At 40.2% G+C, this 18,873-nt stretch overlaps 1 protein-coding gene and 2 long non-coding RNA genes across 5 annotated transcripts; 2 read left to right on the top strand and 1 right to left on the bottom strand.

Moving 5' to 3' along the window:
• Positions 1 to 2,047: 2,047 nt before the first annotated feature.
• On the top strand, positions 2,048 to 6,587 carry LOC143525465 (signaling lymphocytic activation molecule-like). Of its 2 annotated transcripts, none has more exons than XM_077019477.1 (5): positions 2,048 to 2,550; positions 4,039 to 4,341; positions 4,426 to 4,707; positions 4,979 to 5,111; positions 6,453 to 6,587. In XM_077019477.1, exons 1-5 carry the CDS (start codon positions 2,508 to 2,510, stop codon positions 6,538 to 6,540), a joined length of 849 nt encoding a protein of 282 aa, XP_076875592.1. In that variant the 5' UTR covers positions 2,048 to 2,507; the 3' UTR covers positions 6,541 to 6,587. The 2 variants fall into 2 exon arrangements, with proteins under 2 accessions (XP_076875592.1, XP_076875593.1); XM_077019478.1 differs by having other exon boundaries at positions 2,051 to 2,550; positions 4,979 to 5,107.
• Positions 4,563 to 9,050, bottom strand: LOC143525515 (uncharacterized). Of its 2 annotated transcripts, XR_013133689.1 has the most exons (5): positions 8,815 to 9,045; positions 7,103 to 7,330; positions 6,870 to 6,965; positions 4,999 to 5,061; positions 4,563 to 4,704 (listed from the first exon to the last, which is right to left on the bottom strand). It is a non-coding gene; the product is annotated as an uncharacterized LOC143525515 (long non-coding RNA). The 2 variants fall into 2 exon arrangements; XR_013133688.1 differs by having other exon boundaries at positions 4,999 to 6,965; positions 8,815 to 9,050.
• On the top strand, positions 8,949 to 18,503 carry LOC143525520 (uncharacterized). The gene is made up of 3 exons (XR_013133692.1): positions 8,949 to 13,070; positions 13,337 to 13,479; positions 18,027 to 18,503. It is a non-coding gene; the product is annotated as an uncharacterized LOC143525520 (long non-coding RNA).
• The last annotated feature ends 370 nt before the right edge of the window (positions 18,504 to 18,873 follow it).

Below are 18,873 nucleotides of genomic sequence, written 5' to 3'. Positions count from 1 at the left end.
AATAAAGAGAACTCAATAGTCAGCCCTTGAGATTCATACCTGGACCATAACTTTTGTCAGGACTCCTAATAGATAACCAGAACCCCTGTGAACTACTCTTACTTACGCAGGATAACAGGTGTAGTAATTTGCCTCTAATTACTGTGAGGAGTTCGTATGTCTCCCTCTGGTGGTAGAAAATGGTCCAGTCCCAGACTGGGATGTTGCACTACGAATTTTGCAGGTTTCAGCCCTTGTGGCTGATGTTACAGTACTGATTCTAAAACATAATTTACATATAATTATAAAAGTGCTCTAAATATATTATAATAAAAAATATATGAATAATAATATTAAAACATTTAAATAACAATACTGTTATAGTACTGTTATATGATCCTCTGAATTGTTTGGGATATATTTGTTTTGCATAGATGTTCACATTAACAAGAGCAACACCATTATTGCACTAATATGAGGTAGTAAAGTATTTTTAGTGGAAAAAAGTGGACTCGAGTCACATGACATGGACTCGAGTCCGACTCGAGTCACTAAACTGATGACTTGTGACTTGACTCGACAACATCACTGAAGACTTGCGACTTGACATAGACTTTACCTTTACTGACTTGGACTTGGAATCGGACTTGAGCTTTAAGACTTGAAAAGACTTGAAGTGCTTATTTTAACATAATACATAAGTAATATAGAATCACATAACTGGATAATTTTGTATTAAATGGTGCTGTAAAATGTGAACTGCTCAGCTCAGTTTATCCGTAAGCGATCGGGGGAGAGGGGGAGGGGGGCAGCAGCGTTGAATTTGTGCGGAGAGGACAAGCAACATGCTCCCAAAAATGGAGCATGGGGGTGGGTAGGGGGGGTTGGTAGGTGCCGACGACAATTGTAACGACATCTCACTCAAGCGAACCGAAACACTCAAACGCCTAACGTTACTTAGTCTATAGTCTGACTTAATATACTAATCAACTGCATCATTTGCGTTAAATATTGAAATTACATCTGGTGACTTGACTAGGACTTGAAGTTTAAGACTTGGGACTTGACTCGAGACTTACTTGTATTGACTTGGGACTTGACTCGAGACTTGATTGTATTGACTTGGGACGTGACTCGAGACTTGATTGTATTGACTTGGGACTTACTTGTTACTTGCAACTTAGTGACTTGTTCATATGTCTGAATATTACTAGTAGAGCAGAAACGTTATAGTGTCAGATGTAGTAAAAGTTGCCTTAACAATAGCGGGGCAGATGACAGTACCAATATGTCGATAGCATTGAAAATGAGCTTGGGTCAGATCTTTAGTCTCAGTGAGGGTCATGACTGTGTCTCTGTGGAGAAACAGGTCTGTGAGTCATGCAGTAACAAAACTGTCAGGAATGGCAATCACGCCCATGACCACCAGAGGGCGCCATCACCGGAATACTGACCTGCACACCTGACCCTGATCAGCTACTCACCACACCCTACATAAGGATTGCCATCGCCTAGTTTTTGACTCTCCCTTTTTGTGCTGCTGCCTGCCTTCCCTACGGGGTCTGCTTTTTGCATATATATATTAAAATCAACGTGTATTACACCTGCGTATGGATCCCGGGTTCACCACCGTTACAAAAACACCAAGATGTCAGTATACTCACAGAACAAATTTCTCTAATCAGGGAAAACTGAAACACAGTTTTAACTCCATGTTCAGAACTCTGGGCTCTTATTATCAGTGCTCCTCTCGTTAGGTCTGTGTTTACTCCTCCATATGCAGCCACATGAACAGTTATATGAACTGTTATTTCTGTTATTTGAATTTAATCCATTTTTGTGTTTTCTGGAGACAAAGAACATGAAGGTTTGTTGTTATGCACACACACACACACACACACACACACACACACACACACACACACACACACACACACACACACACACACACACCGGCCACACATGCATTAGTATTGAGGTTATTTCAACAGCAGACGCAGTTCTGCAGAAGTGAAATAGTGAAATAGTGTTTTCCTGTTCTGTCTCAGACGTGACAGACACTGCTGGGTTGGACCTTGTCTCCACAGTGTGGTTAAGAGTTTTATCAGCTGGAAAGATCATTTAGAACAAATGAGGTTAGCGTGACAAACTCACAGTAGTTGTGGTTTTGTGTGGAGTTATGCAGCAGATATGCACACGATCATTCCTGCACAGTATCTCAGACTGGGGCATATAAGAAGGGTCCAGCAGTGTGGACAGTCCATGCAGTGTGGAGGGATCATGCCCAGGTGAATTCCCTCTGCACTTAAGGATTACGGTTACTAATGCAGTACTCTTAAAAAAAACAGTACTCTTAAATAACAGTACTGTTAAAAAAGCAGTACTGTTTAAATAGCAGTACTCTTAAAAAAGAGAAAAAACCTCTTCCACTCTACCACAGTAAAAGCCAGTAGCTTTAGTGTCTACCCAGTTCACATGTCTTTGCTCAGCTTCCGGGACTCAGTTATTTCACAATAGAGAAACTTAGAATGACAACTAACACATGGACTCTGCTTATCACTTGCTTAAGGGGTGAGTTGAAGAACATTTTTTAAATGTTCATTTTTTTAATTTTTTAACATCCTTTTAAACTTGTAAATACAAAATGTTGTAAAACTGTAAAACATGTGTAAACTCTATGTACTGGAGTACTATAGCAAAATAAACAAAATCTCTCTCTCCCAGTCATAAGATTCTATGACAAAACATCTATAGATGATAATAGACAGACGACTTTTATATAGCCCCTTCCAAACATAAATAAGTATAGATAGATAGATAGATAGATAGATAGATAGATAGATAGATAGATAGATAGATAGATAGATAGATAGATAGATAGATAGATAGATAGAGAGATCTTTATTGATCTTTTTATATAGCCCCTTCCAAACATAAATAAGGATAGATAGATAGATAGATAGATAGATAGATAGATAGATAGATAGATAGATAGATAGATAGATAGATAGATCTTTATTGATCTTTTTATATAGCCCCTTCCAAACATAAATAAGGATAGATAGATAGATAGATAGATAGATAGATAGATAGATAGATAGATCTTTATTGTATATAAACAGTAGCAAAATTAAAACAATTAAAATAAAACGTTTTTAATAATAAATAATATATTATAATAACAAAATATAAATCAATAAAAAATACAATTAAAATTGAACAAATACCAAAATATTTTTGGACCAGATGCTGCCAGGTGTTAAGAGATGTGTGGAAGTGCCAAACCATTAAGACATGAGCAATTCTGCACCAGCTTTTCAGTGTCTTGCGGTGTGAGAAAAGGTCAAATGTGTAACATTTGTTTAATGAAAAAAGATTAAAGGTAGATTTAAAAAAATATAGATTAAAGGTAAAATATTAAAGGTAGATTTTAATTATTAAATCTTACTCCAGGATGTCTAATTTCAAGATTTATAATAACTTGTTTAAAACCTGTTTTTTAAAAAATGTTTTCTGCTTAATTTCCAAGATCAAGATTTTTCTTCATTTATTTATTTATTGCTGTTCAAGATAAGATAAGATAAGATAAGATATACTTTATTGTCCCCAAGGGGAAATTCTTCTTGGACTTCACATGCATCCTGCTGCAACATCTACAATCATTCAAACATTCTCACATCATTACATACAATAACACACTTTACATAACAAAAAAAAAAAAAAAAAAAAAAACTGGTTAATCCAGTTAATGATACTGGACAAATAAGTTTGCTTATCTAGAGCTTCTATACAATATTGTCTATGAAAACAGAACTGTGAAATATATAACTGTGCCTCATCAACATAGCTGGGACACAAATGACTCCATTTTAATAATGTAACCTTTGTGTTTGTTTAATGGTAAATAAAACTGTTACCGTCAAAATACAGTGGGCCTGTCCCCCCAGATAGTCTCAATAGTCTATAAACACACACGCTTTTAGCCAAAACCTCATGTTTACTTTGAAAACAGCAATAACCAGGATTAAGATGATCACTAAAGCACTGTTTCTCTTCCAGTGACGTTCACCAGCGTTTCAGCTGAGAGGACAGTAGTGAACAGTGTTGTGAGGACATCTCTTACCTTCCCTACCAGAGTGCCTCTTAGTGGGAATATACTATATGAAGGCAAAACCATTGGACAAGTGTTCAATAAAGTCACAGACACAGACACTGTTGAGAGGTTTAAGAATCGTCTCCACTGGGACATTCACACTGGGCTCTTCACTCTCACAGACCTAAACACAGGAGACTCGGGTGTTTATACTGTAGAGAGTATAAAAGACCCTTATGTAGAGGTGGAATATCAACTGGAGGTGTATGGTAAGATTGATTCTCAGTTTAATACAAAATGAACATGTGAAGAAAGGCTTAGACTGATTCATATTTATTTTATTTTTCTTTCAGAAACTGTATCAGTACCTAATGTGACAGCCACCCACAGTTCTCCAGATAATAACCTCTGCTCATTACTGTGTTCAGTGAGGAATGTGAGAGGACTCAGTCTCTTTTGGTATAAAGGCAACATGATAATAAACCACACAGGAAACTCCAGCTTGAATGCCACAGTGTATCTTCCTCTGGAAATTCAGAATCCAGATAATGACAGCTTCACATGTGTGGCTTCAAACCCATTCAGCAACAAGACAACCACATTCGACATTACCACACACTGTCTCCACAGTCCTGGTAAAACAATTCAACATATAATTCCTCACATCCTCAATTACAGATTTTTTGCTTTTTCTGATGATATTTACATCAGTAAACACATTAATCTGTAATGATGTACAGATTTTAGATAATTATTTATTTTTATTCCAGCACTTGTGTATTCTGCATTTCAGGGAGAAAAACCTCATAAACACTGAGACATCTATGTATGTGTAGAATATTAATTAGCATACAGGACAGCTCCCTTTAATGTAATTAACTGGTTAATTTGTTTCTCTTTGTGTAGCTGTTGAAGACCGTACTCACTACATCGTCGCGGCAGTTCTCTCTACGGTTTTTGTTGTAGCTGCAGTTGTGGTTGCTGTGTTTCTGAAGAGGAGGAGATGGGTAAAGGAGTCCAGTCACTACACAGAAGGCAGGTATTCACACTCATGTACTTTTGTTTCGCAAGAATCCAAGTCTAACTGTTAGACATGTATAACATAGGTACTTATATAGATATATATGTTTTGAATTGAATCCTATAATAATATAATATATAATAATCATCATATATTTTCTTTACACTTCACAATTGTTTACCACTTTGTGTTGATCTTTTGATCTTTCACATTAAATTCCAATGAAATTTATTTATGTGAGTGATTGTAATGTAGCAAAATATGGAAAAGTTCAAGGGGTATGAATACCTTTGCAAACCATTGTATGTGGAACTGATGATGTTAAACTGACACGCTGACCCTGTCGTTGTCACGGTGAGGCGACCCCCTACTGGTCGCCTCCGTCCACAGCGGCTGTTGTTGTTGTTTTGTGACGTCATGTGCGTCCCTCAGGTGGGCGGAGCCCGTGATCCGTCTCACCTGAGGGTCGTTTGTTTGCCTGAGGGTCGTGTTTGCCTATATATGTCTTGTCTTTGTACCAGTTGACCGCTGGTTATTATATCTGTCACGTAGGGCTATGCCCCCCTCTCCCCGCTGTCACTCCAACGTCTCTGTTCCTCGTGGTTTTGTTATTCCCTGCCTGTTTATCCCGCCCAGCTCGTTGTCTCCGTTATTCCTTGTTTGTTGCCACGCCCCAGTGTCATTGTTATCACCTGTTCCTTGTTTCGGTTCTATGTATATATGTCCCGTCATTCCCCAGTCGTGTCATCCGTGATTTTGTCTACTTTGTTCTATCAGTCGGTTTGTGCTTCCACGTTCGTTGTTTTTCAAGCCCTGTGTTTCCCGTCATCTGTTTGTTCCTGCCTGGTCCGTGAGTCTTCCCTGTTCTCGTCTCGTCATGCCTGTTTCTTGTTCTTGTTCGGACTGCTTGCACGTTATGACCCCTGCCTGTTCTATCGACTCTGGTTTTGGTATTCCCTGTATTAAATCTCGCTCATCTCTGCATTTGTGTCCGTCTCCTCGCTCCGTGGCGCGAGCCACGTTACAATATCCTTAATTTGGATCTACTGCACGGGTTTTGGTTTGCACACTTTCTATTAAACCATCCTTTTTCCCTGAGACTTGGCGTGATCGCTTCCTTTTTAGTTCGCACACCCTGCCCGTCACAGTCGTCTATGCACAAAAACTACAGTTGAGACTGCAGAGCATGCAGAGTTGTGTCCTGACCCACCAGCGCTTTCATGTTAAGAAATATTTCACTGTGGTCAAGTGTTCTGTGTGGTGTTGTCTCTAAAGCTTCTCTGTCTCTCTCTCTCTCTGTCTCTCTCTCTCTCTCTCTCTCTCTCTCTCTCTCTCTGTCTCTCTCTCTGTCTCTCACAGTCATGTACCGGTATACAAGACCTGCTTCCTAAATGAGATTCCTGAACGAGTCACGGAAAAAGAGCCCTTTCATTCAAAACAAATCTAGAGAGGAGAGTTAGGGATACTTGTTAGGTTTACTAGCTAGGGTTAGGGTTATTGGTGATATTTCCAGTGAGGGCACTGTGTGAACATGAATCTAATGGAGACCTCCACCTCTATTATTAGTGATATTACTAGTAAGGGAACTGAGTGAGCATGAAACACTTTGGGACATATTGCAGGAACAACACACTAATTTGGCTAACAATGTCTAGTAAGTTAACTATGACTGGCTTGTAACATGACCACTATCTCTAGATAGCTAGGATATGAAAATCAGGCTGTACTAACAATGAGTTTGTAGTATTGTGGAAAGCCACAGAGAAGTCAGCTTACCTGGAGACCTGGAGTGTCCCTTGTCCTGAAGGCTCATTGGGTCACTTCCTTCATCTTGAGCAATATTGGCAGCTGGCCAATATGGGGCACCGCCCCCTTAATATTGTTCAGATATTAAAATGAGTTAATTATAAACTGCAATAGATAGGAAATTATTTAGTCACACTGTGTGTCTAATAGCCATGTTTGAATTTATTAAAAGAGTAAACACACAATTGTATTTAATTGCTTACATTGTGCACACTTCATGTGTGCAGGGCGCCGGTCTAATGAGGTTACATGTAGATGCATAAACTTTTGGCATGCAGGTGATCTGAGGCTGCAGTTTAATTGGTTGTTTCACCCACTCTTGTTGGACACACCCACTCTTGTTGGACACAACCACTCTTGTTGGTAGTGTCAGTCAGCTGTGGTTCGTTAACTCGGTTCACGTTGAATATCAGCAGGCTGGAGCAGCAGCTCTTACAAAATGAGAGAAAATTCAGTTTTATCTTTACAAAAAATCCTTTCACAAAGCGTTCACTTGAAGAACGCTAGGGCAAAATTCATGTTCAAATAAATAAAGGGCACTAAGACTGCTTTATTTGTTTTTAATTTGTTTGTGCCCCCTCAATTTTTTTCGCACCAGCCGCCACTGCTGTCTATGTCCCTTCTTTAAATCTTACACACACTTGGTTAAACAAAATGGTGAATAATAAATAACAATAAACACGGTACTCATGACATGTGCCTCAATGTGTTTGTTTTGCATTCTAATTACTCTACAGTTTGTGAGTTTTTCTTTATGTCTAATCAGTATACATAATCTCATTAACGCTGTGATGGTGTGATGTTTATGTATAAATGGAGCAACTGTAGCCGCATGTGTGGTATGTTTGTTATTTCACAATAAACAAGCACCTTTGGAGCGTCAACACTGGCACCTGTGTCTGAGCTCACTCCAGGTACGTAGCGGTACATCATCTTCTCAAGACGTTGTACTTGATCAGTTGGGCCATAAATGATCCTATAGAGCTAACTAAACCATTTTAATACTTTTTAAGAGCCTTAAGTTTTCCAAAATGTGTTGATCAAATTTAAATACTTTTTAAGACCCTGCAATTGTACAGAGTGTACAACCACAAAAAAAGAAAGAAATAAAAATATACGTATGATGCTGATGATATCTGAAACTCATCAACTTTCAATACTTTCAACTTTAGTAGTGTATTTCTCTAATCAGAGAAAACTGAAACAGTTTTAACTCCATGTTCAGCACTCTGGGCTCTTATTATCGGTGCTCATCTCATTAGGTCTGTGTTTACTCCAGAGGTGGGTAGAGTATTGAACTATTTTACTCAAGTAAAAGTAAAAGTATGCATCCAAAAATTTACTTGAGTAAAAGTAAAAAAGTACTTTGATTAAAAGCTACTCAAGTAGTGAGTAAATGTATGAGTACTGTCTCGTGTCAATAAATTACATCATGGGAAACTGAATTACTGGAAACAATGACTTTTAATGATAAAAATAATTCATTATAAATAAATATAATATATAAAAATTATTTATTATAAATAGTATGTATTTTTGTTTGTTCCTAATTATTAGGCCTGTGTAACTTTAATGTGTTCCACAAAGGCACTAACTGATGAGACTGTCAGCCAATATATGTAGCTACAAATTGAAGCCAACTGAATAAATTTGTAGCAAACTTAATCATCGTATATTGCTAGTGTGTACACTCAGAGTGTGAACTGGTTTTTAGTATTGCACTGCGTTACATTTAATAATTACATCATACAAACGTTATGCCTCAGAGATATAACATTACACAAAATTATACATACGGCATCGCAAATATTAAATATTAATACTTTCATATTAAAACTACTCTTACAAGTACATTTTTGTCCAAAAAGCTACTTTAGTAAATGTAATGGAGTAAATGTAACACGTTCCTACCCACCTCTGGTTTACTCTTCCATATGCAGCCGCATGAACAGTTATATGAACTGATATTTGAATCTAATCCATTTTTAGGTTTTCTAGAGACAAAAAACATGAAGGTTTGTTGTGATGCACACACACACACACACACACACACACAAGTATTGAGGTTATTTCAACAGTATACACAGTTCTGCAGAAGTGAAATAGTGTTTTCCTGTTCTGTCTCAGACATAGTCGACACTGCTGGGTTGGACCTTGTCTCCACAGTGAGGTTAAGAGATTTTATCAGCTGGAAAGATAATTTAGAACACATGAGGTTAGCATGACAAGCTCGCACTAGTTGTGGTTTTGTGGAGTTATGCAGCAGATATGCACACGATCATTCCTGCACAGTATCTCAGACTGGGGCAAATGAGAAGGATCCAGCAGTGTGGAGAGACCATGCAGTGTGGAGTAACCATGCCCAGGTGAATTCCCTCTGCACTTACTAGTTTATCAGGTGACCATCGGCTAAAAATGCTCAGTAGTTTGGTGCTGTATGAGACATTTAACTGCACAACAAAATGATTTCACGTTGGGCTTAGAGGGCAAACGGTACGATTTTACTTGATGTGTATGTGACCTGGCTGGTGGGGCACGGGAGAAGAAGTCTATCTGTGACCGTGCGTGCTGTGCTGAAGACGCTTCCTTCCACTGGCTGAACTGAACTGCTGCGGTAGCGCATCTGGTGTGTTAAAGGAAGAGAGAGGTCGGGTGTGTGTGAGGTGGTGGCTCATTTCAGGGCATTGTTTTTAATCGCTCAGGTTTTCAAAAGATCATTTCAAACTGACCACAGTAAAATGATAATAATAATAAAAAACGAAGTTTCAAAAGGGCACTTTCGTTGATAAAGGGCAGTTTGTGGTGCTTTAGCACCACCTGAGGTCTATGTGTGCACGCCACTGAAAATGCACATCATTACACCAAAATCTTTAATGACAACATGGTATTTGTAGAATTACTGAGGTTCATTTCAATACTTTTTTAAGACTTTCTAAAGACTTCCCAAAAGTGTTTAAGACCTCATTGTCACTTTAAGTTATAATCAGCAACAAATCTTAAACTTACAAAACTATTGTAATTTGCAATTTAGTCTTTAAAACACAACCATACAACAGAACAGATTCATTATGAAGAAACAAAGGTCAAAAGAATAACTTGAACCAGGGTTAAACGGTTACATTCTCACTATCTGTAAATGGTTTTGCAATATTCTGACTCCATCCAAGTAAACAACTCAAGTGGAAAGAGAAGAATGAGTTCAGAGTTCAGAGTGGTGAACACCAGTGCTGCTTCTACACAGAACCTCCATCTGTCTCCATCGCCTCCTGATGGATGTTACACAGAGAACACACACTTTGTTTACTTAGTTCATGTCTATTGTGTAGTTAATAGCTGCACCTGTATATGATAATATGTCCTCCGTATGTCTCCTGCATGTCCCCTGCATGTCCTGTACATATTTGCAGTCCTGACAAAATACACACATTTGGATGCAGTGACTTTGAGTCACATTCTGGTAGGTTTGATTAGTTGCTAGAATCATGGAAAATAAACTGGTTGAATAATAAGTCAAAAGGGTTATTTGATATTTCTGTAATGTTATACGCACAGTTTTGTGTGATGAGAGATGCAGTCCTGAGAGTCTGAAACTTTGTGTAATGGTCTGGCCTTGGGCTGCTAGGCTGACTGTGGCCACCAGAGGTAGCCACAACCAGCATCACATGGAACTCGCCTTACTTCAATAAACCTTCTCACTTATGTGCTGCTGCTACGTGTGTGTGTGTGTTTGTATGTACGTATGAGTGTGTGCTCAGTTGGGTAAATATTTCTTGAGTTTGTCCTGTCCTGTTTCTTGGCATTTATAAGCTCTGCTTACCTATATTGCTTTAGTTAACAGTGTAAGTATTCAATTTAAGTTACCAATCAAGTAGAGTTCATGTATGGGCGCATTAATTTGTCCTGTCTCTGGGTTTGCTGGGTGCTCCACCACCTCTAACAATGGCACGTCATACCTGTGCACAACATTGTACAGGACCCCACATGCCCTCACAATACGACACACCTTCTCTGGCCGATACACGAGCTTCCCCCAGTCCTGTCCAGCCAGCGCCACCGGCTTTTCAGCTGCCCAACCGCCCTCTCCACGACTGACCGGGTGTGAGAATGGAGAGAATTGTATCTCCGCTCCCGGTCAGTCTGTGGATTACAAAGGGTCATCAGCCATGTCTTGAGCACGTAGCTGCTGTTTCCTAAGTAATTTAACAATTACCCATTTTTTAAATTAATTATTCTAAGCTGGGAATGTCAAATGCTTTATGTAAATGCTTTAAATTTGTTGCTATCACTGCAAATTGTGCTTTAATGTTTACCTGGTCAACCGCTTCATATGGGAAATGTATATACCTAGCTGGCATACAGATGATCCCATCCAAAACAGCTGGCATGGCCCGGCTCAAAGATGACTGGGATATCCCCTACCGGTCTGTCAGTTCTCTTTGAAACGAGCCAGTTGCCAGGAAGCCGAGCGTTGTCTGCACCTGTAAAGCAACTCGCAATGCACGACTCCTCGCGTTTCTCTCTCCAAAACTGGACCCAACTCAGCACAAGAGGACAGTTCTTGGAAATCTGAAACGGCTTATAAGCCAGTCATCATCATGGGCCAAAAAATCATAATGGTCATGATCACAATCTCTGTGAATTCGGCCATTATCAATATCCTCCAGTAATGCCAATGCTGCCATCTCCCAAGACCTCCAGCGCAACATTTCATGCATGTTTATATAATCTAGGCTAAGTGGAAACACATTGAATGATTATTTCAGTAAGGCAATGAAATTGTCTGATTAATTTAATGTTTAATTTTCTGATTAATTTACTTTATTTTACACAATAAGGGCTTACTACAATGTGTGCGTAAATGATATCTTAATTGTTGTCATTTCAATGCATCACCTCTAAGTGTCGCTAATTGATGAAAACACATTAGAAAAATGTGTACGCCTGAAGTGAAAGTGGCGTGGGGGTACGCACTTTATCACGTTCAAATCACATTTAGTACATCTGACCGTTTGCGTGAAACATAGCGTACGCAATGTTTTTGTACGTACACACCATTCGTACATGACACCCCTGAATGTGTTAGTCGGCGAATACACATCTCTCCTCATATAAACATAATGGTTTTCATATTAACATGTCTTGTTCTTTGCCTCTGCCTGCAGATAAACCTATTCCTGATGTCTCAGGGATCCCTCATGCCTGTGCTATGTTCTAGCTCCACCCTTCCAGCTGTGCTACTATAGCTAGATCTGCTCGAGCCCACTAAAGTCCATTAATTAGTACTTCTCTGTACTAAGACATGTCTAATAATCTTGTCTCTACCTTTGCTGAGGTAAACCTACTCCTGACGTCATGCTGCTACTGAGTCTCAACCTGTTTCAGCTGTTATGGTGTCTCCCAAACATCCACTGATGTCTCCCTCCTTCACACCAACTCCACTGCACTGGACAGACTGAACACTATGGCACCGAGCTAAAGATTGCAAATGCCTACATGGATAAATCATTAAATTGGCCTATTATCAAGCAAGAAGATGGTAAATCTCTCAATGCATATGCGCTATTCCTGACTGTCTGCAAGAACGCGATGGGTGATTTCGAGTTCATGGAGGAAATGGACAACACCACTAATATGCAGACTGTTCTTTCAAAGCTTCCTTACAACTCGAGTGAGAAATGGAGAGTGACGTCCTTTGATATTCAAGAGAAAGGGAGAAAATGAGCAAGGTTCTCCGACATGGTCGAGTTCATTGATCGCCAGGCGAAAATCCTCATAGATCCCCTATTTGGCAGCATGTCAGTCTTTTCCAATGAAGGAAGGAAAGGGCAGAAAGGACAGTAAAATCCAGAAGGGTAGTCAGAGGGGAAACAGCAGCTTTGCTATAAGCGTTGAGGCTCCACGAGAAGCTGAAAACAGACGGCTGACCACCACGAAGTGGACACATGCAGAAAACCAGCTGAGGAGGGTGAGTAACCAGAGGACACAGAAGCAAGAAAAAGAAGCGCATCAAACATGCGCCATGGTTAAAATGATGAAGGGCGATGGAAAAGGTAACGGAAGAAAAGACTGGAAGTGGCAGAAGAAGAATAAACGTGAGAAGCAAGTTAGGCAAAGTCAAGGTGGGAACTGGTGGTCGAGTGAGCCGACTGGTGATGATCCGGAAAGGGTCAGGTAAGACAAACTGTTGCCATGCTTTGCAATGAAGAAATGCTTTTGCTAACACATGCTGATACTGTTGATAATTATAGAATGCTTTGCAATGAAGAAATGCTTTGCCTATGCATGTAGATGACATGTAGATAAAATGATTAAACCTGCTACTGAATTTTTGCAAAATAAATGTGTTTTGCCATGTGATTTGCCATGTGAAGAGACATATCAACACATTTGAACACCATATGCACTCTTTGTGCTGATAACGCTGATGTTTCCCACAGCAGAGATAAGCGAGCTCCAGTCGACCTCTGAGCTGTCTGCAAGGAAGAGGGCCGGAGCAAATGCATGCTGAGTTATTGCACAAACCTGTCTTCTGTCTTGTCACCAGTGTTGCGAATAACGCCGTTAAAAATAACAGCATTAGGTAATGACGTCATTTTGTCAGTAACGGGATAATATAATTAATTACTTTTCCTGTCGTTACAACGCCGTTGACATTACTGGTCATTAAAAGCGGTGCGTTACTATATATTGATATACTAACAGTAATGTGATCGGACCGCTGCCCAGGCTAGTGAGGAGTAACAGATCTCGATAGGTCACAGTTCTCAGAGTAACACCTGTTTAACTGAACAAGTCAGTAAGCGATTGGCTAAGGCACCGTTATGGTAGAGTAAATGGACAACCCCACTAATATGCTTCTGTTCTTTCAAAGCTTCCTTACAAATCGCGTGAGAAATGGAGAGTGACGTCCTTTGATATTCAAGAGAAAGGGAGAAAACGAGCAAGGTTCTCCGACATGGTCGAGTTCATTGATTGCCATGCGAAAATCCTCATAGATCCCCTATTTGGGAGCATGTCAGAGTCTTATGCAACGAAAGGACAGTAAAATCCAGAAGGGTAGTCAGAGGGGAAACAGCAGCTTTGCTATAAGCATTGAGGCTCCATGAGAAGACAAGCCACAAGAAGTGACAGTTAAGAAAATTGTTAATGTTACTTTGCAGAAACCTTGTACCTACTGCCACAGCAAGCACATTCTAGCAGTGTAGAAAGATTAAAGAGCTACCACATAATAAAAGATTGGATTTTCTAAAATCCAAAGGTCTGTGTTTTGGATTTTCCTGGACTGCAAAAGGAAAGCAAAGTGTCGGAGGGAAATGTGCATTAGCTGTTTTGCCAGTGAAGATCAAATCCAAGAGGAGTGATAGGTATGTGGAAACATGGGTTTATGGATCCTGGCAGCACAGCAAGCTTTTGTACTGAAGATCTACTAAGAAAGCTGAACTTCAGAGGCAGACCAACACAGATTCTTCTCAACACCATGGGCTGTAACAGAGCAGATGACAGTAAGGTTTTAAAGACATTTGTCCTGACAGACTTAGAAGCTTGTGGTGTGGAAGAGGATACCTACATAGACCTGCCCAGGGTATACACCCATAGCTTCATTTCAGTGCATAGGGAGAACATTCTCACGCAGGAAGATATTGCAAGGTGACCTTACCTGAAAGATGTATCTCTACCTCAAGTCAATGCTGAAGTGGGCCTGCTCATAGGCATCAATGTTCCAAAGGCAATGGAACCATGGCAGGTAATACATAGTGAGGGAGATGGTCCTTATGCAGTGAGAACTGCTTTAGGCTGGGTGGTGAATGGGCCACTAAAAAATTTGAAGACGGACAGTGACACTGGAGAGAAGCTGTTCGAACAACAGTATAATGCTGACTTCCCAGAGCGTGACTGTGAAGAGACAGAAGAAATGTCACTGCAAGACCACAAGTTCATGTCTCTGGTGAATAGTTATGTTAGACTGGTGGATGGGCATTACTGTGTGAACTTGCCACTAAAAGATGAGGCAGTAAAAATGCAAAATAACCGCTGTGTTGCAGAACTGCATGCTATTAGCCTGAAAAGGAAATTGAAAAGACACGCAAGCTTCTATAAAGACTACATGTGCTGCCACTGCTGGAGTGCAGTAGCACCACCAGCCCACTAGGGGAGCAGGTGGGCAGGTTAACCTGTTTCTGCAATTGAATAAGAAAACAAGTTGAGAGAGTCTGAACTGGTAGCGTCCCGCAGGTTGTTCTCAAAGTAATTTTTTACACAGAGCATGGGAAATATATGCCTGTAAGTATGAGTGATTTTAAGTTCATGTAGAGTGATGTAATGTAGTTTGTAGTTTTGTTTATGTTATTACGCAGTCGTGCTCATCAATGCTAATCGCGTTAGCTTGTCTATGGGAAAACCCATTATATGTTAGCATCGAGCTAGCGGGATACATGCTACCTATTGTTTATCCTTTATGGGGGCTATGCCAGTTGTAGTTTAAGACAGTGGAGCTTTAATTTAGATCGTGAAATATATATATTGTGTGACTATATGCATATTATACTATGTTCTCTCTTATGTTTGTAGTTTTACAATGCCTTCATTAGGGAGTCAAATAAACCCTACTACTATGGTGGAAAACCTTTGCCTCTTATTTTGAAGAACTGTTATCTATCTGCATAACTGGACATCCAAGTACAGCAAGGGCAGAATACCACAAGATGTTCATGAAGGATGTCATTAAGAATGGATATGCAGTTAAGGTTCCCAAGGAGCAACTGCTGCGTGATGATGGCAGGGTGTGGTACATTCCACACCACAGAGTGTATCACCCCAATAAGAAGAAAATTCACGTTGTCTTTGATTGCACATCAACCTACAGAGGAGACTCTCTAAATAACCAGTTACTACAAGAGCCGAATCTTACTAATACACCTTGGGGTTCTATTAAGATTCAGACAAGAACATGTGGCATTAATGGCAGATGTCAAGGCCATGTTCTATCAGGTTAAAAACCCTGAAGAAGATGCAGATCTTCTGCATTTCCTGTGGTGGCCAGATGGCAACCTGAGTGAAAACACAGAGGAATTCAGAATAACTGTTCACCTTTTCAGCACTACTTCGTCACCAAGTTGTGCATCTTATGCCTTGAGGAAAACAGCAGAGGACAACAGGGTAACATTGAGCCTGGAAGCTGTAGAGACAGTGCTCCACAACTTTTATGTGGATGAAGTCAGTTCCTTCTGATGCTCAAGCAGTTCAGCTTGTGAAAGACCTTAGAGCATTATGCACCATGGGTGGCTTTCAGCTAACTAAGGGGGTCACTTCCAGTAAGGCTATTGTTGTCTATTCCTGAAGAAGACCGTGCTACTGAGGTTTAAGACTTGGACCTAGGCCCCAATACCCTTTCCATGGAGCATGTTCTGGGTATCCAGTGGTGCACAAGCTGGACAGTTTCAAATTTGAATTGAATGTTCCTGAAAGGCCCATAACGAGGCGTGGGATCCTGTCTGTGGTCAGTGTATTGTATGAACCCCTAGGATTCTTAGTGCCAGTTACTCTGCCTGCCTGCAAAGCAGATCCTGAGGTCTTTGTGTGAGGAAAGGTGTACCAGGGATCAAGAAATCAAGGACCATCAGGCGTTAAGATGGCAAGAATGGTTGGCAGAAATTAAACTGTTAGAAGGATTTACAGTAAGCAGGTGTGTGAAGCCAGTGACATTTGGATCTTTGCAGTCAGCACAACTACATCACTTTGCTGATGCATCTGAGAGTGGTTATGGCACCGTTACATACCTGCTCTTGTCAAACCAAGCTGGTGAGAAGTGTTGCAGTCTCTTAATGGGAAAGGCAAGAGTAGCACAGTTGAAATGTGTAACAATCCCACGGCTAGAGCTAACAGCTGCAGTGGTAGCTGTAAAAATGGATCAAATGTTGCGACGTTAAATACAAGTTCGGCTCCAAGACTCCATCTTTTGGGCTGACAGCGCTACAGTTCTGAGATATATTGAAAATAGACATAGTCGATTCACAGTGATAAGGGAACACAGCCATCCTTCTCAGTGGCATTACGTGACGTCAGGAGAAAATCCAGCAGATCAGGTCTCAAGGGGGGTGAAAGTGAAGGAGTTCATCGAAAGTAAGACTTGGTTGCAAGGCCCAGATTTCCTTCTAAAGTCTCCAGGAGATTGGCTTGATAATTTGATAATTGCCTTATCCAAAGGGCCATACTCCAAGATGACCCGGAGGTCAAGTCAATCTACAGCCCAATCTACAAACTGGATCCCTTCTTGAAGGATGAAATTGTGAGAGTAGGCGGACGTCTCTCTAGACTGTGAATGCCAGAGGAGACAAAACACCCTGCGATTCTTAGCAAAGGGTCTCCAGTTGCTGATCTCATCTTGCAACACATTCACAAGGAAATTGGACATGGTGGACACAACTATATGTTATCCAAGATGCGCATTACGTACTAGATACCTCTAGTAAGCTCAGCAATTAGAGGCATAATTTCAAGATGCACAGTTTGCAGAAGACTCAACAGTAGGACTGGAGAGCAATATATGGCAGATCTGTTTTGGACCAGGTGGCTTAGAGAGTACTTACCCTCACTCCAGAATTGTCAGAAGTGGTCAAGACCAAACAGGAACTTTCAAGAGGGAGACATGATTTGATAGCAGACGATGCTGCTCCACGCAACTCTTGGGTAATGGGCCGGATCACAAAGACCTTGCCTGATGCCAAAGGTGTTGTAAGGCGAGATGTTGTGCAGAAAAAAGATCAGTCAATTGGACAGAGCAGTGAGTAAACTCTGCCTGATGCAAGAGTCAGGATAAATGATTCAAGGACTCTTAAATTATACTGATTGAAAGGTTTGAGTATTAATAGTTTAAATTTAGGTTAAATGGGTTCTGGAATTTGTGAAAGGTTTGAAAGCTTATGTTTATGGCTCTTGTCAAATGAGTATTTGGTAATTGTTCTGCCCACAGCATAAACAATTAGGGGCCGGAAATGTAAGAGCCATGTTTAAGAACATACTGAGGTGTATTTGCTTTGGATTATTTGTTGAAAAATTCATGTGTTTGTCCACTAGGTGGATTGTTTTCTTTGAGTTAGAATGTGAAGTTTTGTTTTTCTTCTCTTTTAGACGGTCGGGTGGAGGGAGAAAGAGCTGCCGCTACAACACCTGTTGTAGCACTGTACAAGTAAACTTGACTCTGAGGACACTCTTTATCGTAGGGACCTCTGTGGACTCCTTTGCTAGCTGAGTGATTACTTTTATCATATTTCTCTGTTATCAATATCTTAAAAGAGGGGACTGTATGGGAATTTGTGATTTACTGTCTGTCACCCTCAGACAAAACAGTCTAACATTCAGTTCATTCCCTTATCTGTGTGTCTGCTCCTCAGTTAGAACCTCTCTGTCTGTCTCTCTCTCTGTCTACCTCTCTCTCTCCCTGTATCCTTCCACTTCCGCTAGATCCAGTCTACTCTGCCTCCTCTCCTGATAAGGAGAACACCAATCATACATATGTTTTATTATTTTACCCAATTGTGTTGACACATCTTCATTCTGTATTTAACTACATGTATTATTATTAATAATAATAGAACTCTTTCCTGACACCCGTGTGTTGTGAATCTTTTCTCCTGACACCAGCTACGGACTCTGAGGGCTGTACAAATTTATAATCCAGATTATGAACCCTGAAGGCTATGATCTACGTCTAGAGACAATTTCAGAAACCTTAACAGTTATCTCTTACATTGGTATCAAAATCTCTAAACATCCTCAAAATATGAACAAATTATACTTTACTTCCATCATTAACAAAGTGGGTGTAATAATTGGTTGAGTAGAGATCCAACTATCCAAGGTCGTGTTCTGATAAACAAAACAGAGGGGATCTCTAGAGCTGCGTATACGTTCTCTTCTATGGAAACACCTAAATCAGTTCTTGTGGTAGTGGAATCGTTCAGGCATTATGGGAAAT

This window comes from Brachyhypopomus gauderio, chromosome 1, assembly GCF_052324685.1.
Source record: "Brachyhypopomus gauderio isolate BG-103 chromosome 1, BGAUD_0.2, whole genome shotgun sequence".
NCBI classification, from domain to species: domain Eukaryota; kingdom Metazoa; phylum Chordata; class Actinopteri; order Gymnotiformes; family Hypopomidae; genus Brachyhypopomus; species Brachyhypopomus gauderio.
This window is presented reverse-complemented; position numbering and strand designations above follow the sequence as displayed.

Bases quoted from the DNA above. Each gene is read 5' to 3' on its own strand.
- LOC143525465 (XM_077019477.1), top strand. From the start codon at position 2,508: ATGACAACTAACACATGGACTCTGCTTATCACTTGCTTAAGGG. The intron at 2,551-4,038 runs GTGAGTTGAAGA...TTTCTCTTCCAG, and splicing joins GCTTATCACTTGCTTAAGGG to TGACGTTCACCAGCGTTTCA. The intron at 4,342-4,425 runs GTAAGATTGATT...TTTTTCTTTCAG, and splicing joins ATATCAACTGGAGGTGTATG to AAACTGTATCAGTACCTAAT.